Source organism: Pagrus major, chromosome 4, assembly GCF_040436345.1.
Source record: "Pagrus major chromosome 4, Pma_NU_1.0".
NCBI lineage: Eukaryota > Metazoa > Chordata > Actinopteri > Spariformes > Sparidae > Pagrus > Pagrus major.
The window spans coordinates 36,536,667-36,546,996 of NC_133218.1; the positions used below are offsets into that span (position 1 = coordinate 36,536,667).

The following is a 10,330-nucleotide window of genomic DNA, read 5'->3' on the forward strand; positions in this document are numbered from 1 at the left end:
AAGAGAGTTGGAGGAGCACTGATTTGATTTGCTCTTTTATCCTGTTAGCGAGCCGGTCATTATCACCTCACATGCTTTAATACAATTGGCGGTGACGTGCAGATTTTCTGGCAGCGAGCAGCTTCGCTCCCTCCGACCTAAAGCCCTGAATGCTCTTTAGGTTGAATAAACAGCTGCTGGTGGGAACGCTCCCCTGAGGAAGCTCGTTGATGTTTATTCAGCGAGTGTCACTACAGTAGGAAGACGTACTGTATCCTCTCACCCAAATCGGTTGTTAAGTATGCCTACAGGCCGCGGCGTCACGGGATTACCTCCCCGCCTCGATTCATGTCACCTGGGCTTTCTGTGAAGTCAGTTTTAAGAGGTCGTTTACCTCTGACGCTGATCTAACAGGCGTGTGAGTGTCAGTGTCGTGGGCCGGCTGCAGTCAGATCCAGGAGGAATGAAACCACACTGCAGGCAGATTGTGGTTGATCTGCCTACATGTCATCGCTGAGCGCCAGGCGGCTAAATTAAGAGCATCAACAGCTGATCAGATAAAAGGTTGCTCTCTCTCTCTCTCTCTCTCTCTCTCTCTCCACTCATCTCACATCAGATGATGACCACTCAAAAGTTAATGTGTGTGTCGAGATAAAAATTCTCTTTTAACAGCTTTCTTTCAGTCTATCAACCCCCCTCGTCTCCTGCCTTCCTCTTCTTTTGCATTTCGTTTTTTTTCCCTCTCCTCTCATCATATTTTTTACTTTTCTCTTTTGTCTCTTGTCTTCTTCTCATCAGGTCTCCTTTCACTTCTCTCCTCCTTCCCTCTCCTCTACCTTTGCTTCCTCTCCTTTCCTCCCATCCTAGTTTCATCACCTCTCCTGTCTCTTCTTCTTCTCATTTCCTCTCCTCTATCATTGTTTCCTCTCCTGTATTCCTTTTGTTTTCCTTTCTTTTCCCTCTCCTGTCTCCCTTTCTTCCTTTTTCATTCCTTCTCTTCTCTCCTCATCGCTGTATATCTCTTCTCTTTCTTATCATCTCCTCTTCTTCTCCTCTATTTCCCTTTCTTACCTCTCCTCATCCCTGTTTTATCGCCTCCCTTTTTTTCTCTTTTTCACCTCCTCTCTCTCACCCACTCCTCTTTTTCCTCGCTCCCTGTCATCTTGTCTTCTATTCTTCTATTTACCTTTCTTTCTTCTCCTCTTGCTTCCTCGTTTTCCTCTTCTCCCGTCTCCTTTTATTCTCCTTCCCTCACCCAACATATCTCCTCTCTTTGTTGTCCTCTGTCATCCTTTTCTTTTCCTCCCACTCTCTCTTTCTCTCCTCATCTCTCATTTTCATTGATCCTCTCTCCTCTACTCCAAATATCTCCTCCATCCTCCCATCTTCTCTCTCGTCTCTTCCCTCTCCTCATCCCCTTCCCTTCCCTCCACTCTTCTCCCTTTCTCTCTCTCTTGTATTGCCCTCCTCTCCTGTCTATAACCTTCCTCCTCTCTTATTAAATATCTCCTCGTTCTTCAATCATTTCCTCTCTCATCTCGTCTTCTTCAAGTTCCTCTCCTCATCCCTGTCCCTCCACTCTTTCCTCTCTTTCTCCCTCTCTTGTATTCCCTTCCTCTCCTCTCTCATTTCCTTTTCTTTCCTCTCTCGTCTTTAAGTTCCTCTCCTCATCCCTATCTCTCCCCTCTTTCCCTCTCTCTTCCTCCCACTCTTTCCCGTAGTGCCCTCCTCCATCCTTCATCCACTTCTCCCTCTCTAATTTCCTGACCCTTTCTATCCTCCTCTTCTCCTACTTCACATTTCTCTTCCTCTCTCCATCTCCACACGTCTCCTACTCTTTTTCTTTCATCTCCCCTCTCTGTTAGTCTCTCTCCTCCTCCTCCTCCTCCTCCTCCTCCTCCTCTCTCTTCCAGCGGTAGAGAATCACTGAACAGCGGCGGCAGCAGCAGTGTCACTCAGCACGCCGACGACTCGCATGAAAGTGAGGACCTCTGTTTTTCTTTTTCTTGCCTCGTTTGTTTGTGGTTTTTTTTTTTACATCTCCACCTCCTCTTCCTCCTCTTCCTCTTCTTCTTCATCTTCTTCCCATTCACTAATTTTTCCTTCATTTCTTCTCTACTTTTCGGTCCTTTTTTCTGCCTCATTGATCTTTTTTTCGGCGTGCAGCAGTATGAGGGTACCATGCATTACAAATAGGGTTTCTGTCCTTGCTCCAGCTTGAGCATGTAGCCATATGCTTTTCTATTTTTTTTTTCTATTTTTTTTTTTTTTTTGCATCTCATTGGAAATAAGTAGGCCAGTCTCGTAGCTTTAACACAGAATGTCAACCTCTGGGCTCAGATGTGCTTATGAATGGATATTTTAACAGGTATGACTTTTTTTTTTTTTCTTTAAATCCTAACTTAAAACATGCAAATCCTTCTCTCAGTTGCAGATGTGTTGCAGCATGAAAACTGAGATGAAGCAGCGTGTCTCTGAGCACAATATGATGAAATATTGACCATAGCTGTGGTGCTGTGGGGATTTGAGACACACACACACACACACACACACACACACAGATAGTTATTTAAAAAATCAGATATTCTGAAGCTGGCGAGGATATTATTGGATAGTTTCTTCTGCAACCAAAGAGGCAGCTTTGAATGTTTTGGCAGATTCTTTCTCTGGCTTTTTTCTCATTCTTGTACTTTGTGTTATTTTCCCACTGGCTGCCATAAAGACACTCTGTCTGCAGTGAAGCACTGGAGGTAGAGAGAATAATGGGGACCATAACGTCAGTGATTTAACCAGGATGGATTTATCGGATGTATTCACGTCCGTAATGGCCACGATGCCGACCACTTTACCACCAAACTCTTCTTTGGAGAACGTCAACCAGACGTCCTCTTCCTCGCCGAGGTCTCCTCCTCTACCTCCTCACTCGCAGGTGGCGTCGGTGTTCATCGTGCTGGTGGTCACGGTCATCATCCTGGGGACCGTGGTGGGTAACGTGCTGGTCGTGGTGGCGGTGTTCACCAGCCGAGCCCTGAGGGCGCCTCAGAACCTCTTCCTGGTGTCTCTGGCTTCTGCAGACATTCTGGTGGCGACGCTGGTCATCCCGTTCTCCTTGGCGAATGAGGTGAGGACACGGTGTTTTCAGACTCTTCTCTGAGGCTTTGTTCAGACTGTCAGACCAAATCTGCCTTGGGATTATCCAGATTGATTTTAGGAAGTCTTGACAGCAAAAAACGACACACCTGTCCATATTTGGAGGTGGTTTGAAATGTCATTCAAATCAGATTTCTACTGACGCGTCAAGGCTCAATCCCATTTCCAAGTTTTACTCCTACCCCTTGTTGCCCCTCAGAACAGAGTTACCAGTAGTAGTTGAAATTTCCCCTAGGGGAAAGGGACAACCCTTCAACCCTAAAACGTCATCAGTAGTCATCAAAGGACGCAACCGGACATTTCCAATATCCAATATCGTGTCATCAGCTGTGGTGATTTCTCTTCCATCATGTATCTGGTGGAGACAAAAAAGCATGGACGCTTTCAATTCATTCACCACTTTAGTTCACACTAGAGGTGCTTTATGGGCTAACGTTAGCAACCCGTGCTCCTACCTGCCAGTCTGTACTGATATTAGAGGAGCGGTACCAACTGCAGCAACCTCACTGCTGGACTTTTTTGGCCTTCATTTGTCATCAAGAGGAGAAAGCGACATTGAAATATGTCAAAATAAATAAATAACAATGTTATGTTAGCTAGCTGGCTAGTTAGCTACTGAGACATCAGCAAACTAGTAGCGATAGTTTTATGCTTGCTTTAAAACAACATGGTTCTCATAACTCTCGGTTTGAAGTGTACCTCTGAAAAACCTTCGTTTGGAGGGCCATGTGGCCTACAGTCTGTTAGGTGACTTGACAGTATGATGGTCTGGAGGGGGAGATGACGTAGACCTATCTCCATTTCTCAATTTTTCCATGTTGATAAAGCCACGTCATCAGCGTACGTAGTGACTGATGCCTACATCGTTACCACAGCAACCCATGGATGTTTGGACTCAAAAATCTGATCCAATCACTTGCAAATAAAAGTGCGCTAGTCTGTCTTAAAGATCCGATGTGAGGAACAAATCTGATTTGCCTGCAGTCTGAACAAAGCCTAAAGCTCCATCTGAAGCTGTGCATCTTATCTGAACAAGGGAAAACACTTGTTAGGCTGTGATCAGATGTCAGCCAGATGTTACTGGCATCTGTACATCCAACAGATAAAACAGATGAAGAGTCTATAGCTCTTTGAGGTTATATTGATCACTGGAAAGAAGAACAAACTTCATGAAACCAAAGTATTTGACAAATTGAATTCAGACCAAATGATGCTTTAGATGAAATGTCAAGCATCATCAAACTTCACAAAGACCATGAGTGTCTGTACCAAGTTTTATGGCAATCCATTCATCATTGGTTGAAACACTTCAATCAAAACATAAATATAAATATCAACCTGCTTGTGTCAGGACAGGAAAAGTGAGAAGATCACCAAAATCATCAGGACACATCCTCTGGGGACCATGAATATCTGTACTAGATTTTAGTCTGGACCAAAGTGGTGGAGGGTGGTGGATCCAACAAGTTGAACTCCACCTCTTCCTGCTGTCTTCCTTACAAGCACAAATCCTGAATTAGCATTGCTTTTCTTTCTTGTTGTTCTTCAGACTCAATCGTAATGCAGGTGGCTTGAATGAAACAGGGTCGAACTGATGCTTCTGGTGTTGGTTTCAGTTTGTTTGACAGCAAGTAAAAACTGTGGCTGTGGATCAATGAAATCCACTGGTGACAAAACTTTACCCACAAGTTTCATACGTTGAAAACTTTCTGCAGCAGGTGATGGAATTTGTACAATTTTTGAAAGTTTGAAGGACATTACCCATAAACCCAAAAACCTTTTACACAACTTTTACACAAAAGGACCCAAACGCAAGACACACAGAGGCCGGCGACAAAAGCCAGGCAAGGGAATATACAAAAGTAATACACAAACAGGAACACAGGACTGACAAGAGGATGAAAACAGATGAACCAACAAAGAGTGAGGGAACAACACAAGCTTAAATACAAAATACTAAACTAACGAGGGGATGAGGTGCAGGTGGAGAGACAGGTGTGGGGGTGAAATCAGGCTGGAGACGAGCACAGGAACACCGGAGGGAAACAGAAGAGTGGGAACACAAGTGAGCAGGAAGTAGAAAGTGACAACAAGACACAAAAGGATATTACTACAAAATAAAACAGGAAATCAGCAAACCAAAAAAACCCCAAACCCTTTCACAATCAAGACAGTTTAGAACGGATAAGAAAACATTTGAACACATCACAGATAACAAATTTGGTGGTGATGGTTAAATTAAAATTCACTCACCTCATGCTTCTGTGTTCTTATTCAATAATCAATATCTGCGTCAGCTCACAGTTTTGGTTTCCCTGTGAGAGTTAGTTTTTCTCCAGTTGAACATTTTCTTGTTAAAACCGCAGAGTTCTCCCCTGAGAGCCCGACAGATGAAGGCTGTGAACATGTGGACTTGTTAATTGAAAAGTTCTGGACAATTTAATCACATGTTGTCCGAGCTGGAGGGTGTCCGTCTGATATATAGCTGCTGTTTCCACTCAGAGGTTTTCTCTGCACCCCTCGTCTCTGCTTTTCCTCAGCCGGTAATACCTGAAATCCACCTGGAGCTTCTTCCGTCTTTCATTAGTTCTTAGACACCTGTTGTGTCTGTAATTGTTTCTTGTCGGATGGGCTGGCTGATACTTTGGGTTCATCGAGGTTGCTCTTCCTCTCTGCAGGATAACTTTTTTTATAGATTTTTTGTTCAGAACACAGCCAGTCTGGTACTTTGGGTCATCCAGGTCCTTTTGTCTGGTTTACTTAACATCCTACTTACTTGAACTGACTGTGATCCGCGTCTCTGTTTCTCCCGATTTACAGCTGATGGACTGTTGGCTTTACAAGTTTAGCTAAATGAGTGGAGTCATTATCAACTGCTGCGATGAACTGAAGAAAAAGATGAGAGAAAACTTTGCCCAAATCTTTACTGCAGTTACAGGTCAACAATAAATGATCAGTCCAGTATCTGTCGGTACCAGACCGAGCTCTTGCATGATGGATTTCCATAAATTTCTGGTCCCAATGTTGACAATCCCAGCAGGATTAGTCAAGGCTACTGATTTTGGTGATCTTGACTCATATTCCTATCAGCTCAACTTTGTGTTTCCTGCTAATGATGTTTGCATGCTAACCTGCTAAACAAGATGCTAATCATGGTAAACATCACACCTGCTGAAATAAGCACTTTACCAGCTGCTTGCACGACTGTTGAGGAATGAGGAACAAGAAGTGTCCAACAGTTTGCCCAGATAGAAACAGTGTCTCCTTCTGTCTCCTTTGCCAAGATGATCCATCCTCCTGACAGGTGTGGCAGATCAAGATGCTGATTAAACAGCACCACTGAAATATGGACTCTGGGTCACAGTCACCCCAGCCTCACTTCCCACGGATCCAAACAGCGTCTCCTGTGTGAAGTTTCCTCGTCTGTAGTGAATTTGACTGCACTGTTTATTTGCAATGTTAATAGAGACCGGTACCAACAGTACACTGCTTTAACTGTTGTGTTAGCTCCGCCTGCTCTCTCCAGCAGACCAACCACAACACGTCAGTAACTGGCGCCACAGAAACCCAGTTTGTAAACATGCAAATGCAATTTAGTGTGACTTAACAGGCATTTATTCGAATAATAGTAAATCTTTAAAACTAAAACTTAATCAAAGCCCTGTTCGTGGACTTCGTAAGGCTCTTCTGCTCTCTTTAAGTATGAAAATAGACACGTCCGTTTCAAACGATATAACCGTCATGGCCCACGAACTTCCGTGCATCTACCACAGGAGGGCGCCGCTTGGAGTCTAATCAGTCTCGCTCAGACGTCCACTTTTCCTTCGCCACCATCCGCTCTCCTCCCAGATGTTCTGTAGTAGCTGTTTGTCATCATACAGATGTTTAAAATAACCTCTCTTTAAAAAGTTCTGCCATTTTTAAAGCTTCTTCCTCTTGTCCTGTGGTCGTGTCTCACTTTTACTATTAGCTACACTGCCCCCCATGACTACTGGAGGTACTGCTCCGTTGTTCTGCATCTGTAAGATTTCAGGAAACGTGCAGAAAGACAGACAAAATGACGGCAGAGTACGGACAGAAGGCTCCATCTGTATCTGTATTTGTATCTAATGTTGAGCCTAAATGAGCCCTTAAGAAAACAAAAGACTCCAGCTGTTCCATCTCATTCTTCCTCTGATCTTCAGCTGCTCCTCGTTTCATATAAACTGAGACTGAAGCTCTCCAGAAAAGCCACTGCAGCAGAAAATATGTTGTCTGTAGCCAAGCAACTGCACTGCAGCTCAGAGTCCAATATTTACGTCTTCATCACCTGCCAGTGAGGAAAATTCAGGTGATGAAGAGGAAAATGTTGGACTCTCTCGGACATTTTGCCCGCAGAGCTCACTGTGGAGGAACGTGATGGATATTTTAGTTTCTGTCAGCTGTGAAGAGGTTGTCGGCTCAGATCATTTACGAGAGGGCTGATGTGAAACCACGGGGGCCGAACTCACTGAGAAGTTCTGCAACAAACTAGATCTATTTTCAGCCAACACAGCTGTAATGAGATGTTGAAGGAGTTTCTATTTTAAGGTGAAATAGTCCTTTAGGCGCCTGGCTCGAAGCCTCCCTGACCGGAGAGTATAACACCTTTTCTTTCCCTCTGCAGGTCATCACTGGTGCTTGATGAATCATTAACATATCTTAATTGGTTTCCTCTCTCCAGGTCATGGGCTACTGGTACTTTGGTTCCACCTGGTGCTCCTTCTACCTGGCTCTGGACGTCCTCTTTTGCACTTCCTCCATCGTCCACCTCTGTGCCATCAGCCTCGACCGCTACTGGTCCGTCACTAAAGCCGTCAGCTACAACCGCAAACGGACGCCGAAACGGATTAAAGCGATGATCAGCATCGTGTGGCTCATTTCTATCGTCATCTCCTCCCCGCCGCTCCTCATGACGCAGAAGGAGGAGGATTTGGGGACGGAGGAGGAGAACGACACCCGGAGGCAGGAGTGTCTTCTCAATAACCAGACGTGGTACATCCTGTCCTCCTGCCTCGTGTCCTTCTTCGCCCCGGGAGTCATCATGATACTCGTTTACTGTAAGATCTACCGTGTTGCCAAGCAGCGAGCCTCCACTGTGTTCGTGGCGAAGAACGTGATGGAGCGGCAGCCGTCACAGTCTGAGACCTGCTTTGTGGGGGCCGCCAGGACTTGCCAAAGACAGGGAGCCGTCTGCTGTAAATCTCAGTACGAGCTGGACAGCCCGCGGCCTGCGATCCGACACAGCTCCTCCAACACGGACAGCAACAGCAACGGCATCAGGAGAGGAGAGCTGGATGATATTGACTTGGAGGAGAAGAGCTGCGAAGTGGACGTAAAGACGTCCTCCTCGTTTTCCGCGGCTCTTCGCTTCCCCAGGAGAGCCGGCGGAGGTGTGAAAACAGAGGAGGGGAAGGACGCGGAGGGAAACAGGTTGAAGCCTCCTCCTCCTTCCTGCGCTTCCATATCCTGGGCGTCATCCGACCAGTGCTCCCACCACTTGCTCCTCCCGTCTCCGGTGCCTCTCCGCAGCAGGCAGATGTCTCTGTCCAAAAACAAAGTGGCACAAATGAGGGAGAAGCGCTTCACGTTCGTCCTGGCCGTGGTGATGGGGGTTTTTGTCCTCTGCTGGTTTCCATTCTTCTTCACTTACAGTCTCCACGCCGTCTGCAGAGAGAACTGCACGATCCCCGACACCCTCTTCGACCTGTTCTTCTGGATCGGATACTGCAACAGCTGCCTGAACCCCATCATATACACCATCTTCAACCGAGACTTCAGGAGGGCCTTCAAGAAGATTTTATTTGAAACTCACAAACGAACATGAGATGTGAATGTATGAGTGTGTGTTTGTGTGTTAGTGCTCTCTGCTCACACACACACACACACACACACACACACACACGGTTGCAAACACAAATGTGTGTGCACACAGTTTTAATCCTGTTTTCCACTGTGCTGTCAAACCGACATTAAAGGGCTTGTCATACAGCCGGAGTATTGATTTATTATTCAACACTGATTTATTAAATAATCACTTTCTATTCCAAATAAGCCAGAGGAGGATGATGATGACGCTGTGACAGCAGGTGTTTCCATCTCTGCCTGCTTGATGCAATCACAGTTCAACTTTACAGCTCAGGTTTGGCCTGAACTTGAATGTTAATTAGAGGAAAACGGCCGCAGGGCAGCGAACTACGTCCCTGCAGAGCTCTGAGATGCCTCTGCACCGAGACAAGCAAACAGGCTGCGTCTGCAAGGCACACATCCAGATAAAAGCTCATTAATAAGAATCTGAGAAAAACCGACTGCTGTACGAAAAATATACACTGATTTCTTAATGGATCGTTGCCTCGGAGTAATTAAACACCAGCAGCACTTAAAAGTTTAACACTAACTTCTCGTAGACGTAAAGAACAGGAAGCTGAATGGAAGCAGTTTTTTCACGCAGCAGCGATGTTGTGTTGACACCGCACGGCTCAGGGGCAAAGACATTAAAAATTCATGTGCAGCCAGCAGATGGGCCGAGCTGCTGTACAGAGAGGGAGGACAACAGAGAAAGAAATGCGAGAGAGGCAGGAGAGGAGAGAGGGAAGTACAGCCGAGCCTGAATAAATATAATCAACCTCGGGCTCAAGCAAACAATAGCTGATTATCCTGCGAAGCAAGGATGGAGAGACTGGACCGGCCTCTGCGGGCAGAGTCATCCAACGTCTTTATTGTCTCTAGAAAATAGTCCGACCTGACTGGACCGGGGGCTGAACCCTGGCCCCGGACGCACATCAAGCATTAGCGATTAATGCAGATTGTGGCAGAAATCTGACAGGACGTAGAAGATAATCAGAAGAGATGCTTTTATCTTATAAAAAACACAAACCACAGATACGAGTGTCGGCGGTGGCAGGAGGAGCGACAAGTCCAAGGCCCGAGCATTGTTACATCATTTCTGTTGCCACGCAACACAGAGTTTGACAGCAACTTTAATGTTGTGTAATTAAGCACCTCGACCGAAATAATAAAGAGGATAATTGTGTTGGAAACAAAAGGAGGCCAAAGACACTGAATGAGAGCCCACGTACGCCTGAGCGTATTTTCTCTAACAGCAGTTAAAGAGTGAATAATTTGTGTGAGTACAAACTGAAGAGCAGCACATCATCACACAGAGCAGCTAACTGCGATGCTA

The 10,330-nt window shown here is 45.6% G+C and overlaps 1 protein-coding gene across 1 annotated transcript; it reads left to right on the forward strand.

The window, feature by feature from the left end:
* The first annotated feature begins 2,773 nt into the window (after positions 1-2,773).
* LOC140994458 (alpha-2Db adrenergic receptor-like) lies at positions 2,774-8,974 on the forward strand. Its single transcript, XM_073464092.1, has 2 exons — positions 2,774-3,100; positions 7,832-8,974. Exons 1-2 carry the CDS (start codon positions 2,774-2,776, stop codon positions 8,972-8,974), a joined length of 1,470 nt encoding a protein of 489 aa, XP_073320193.1.
* The last annotated feature ends 1,356 nt before the right edge of the window (positions 8,975-10,330 follow it).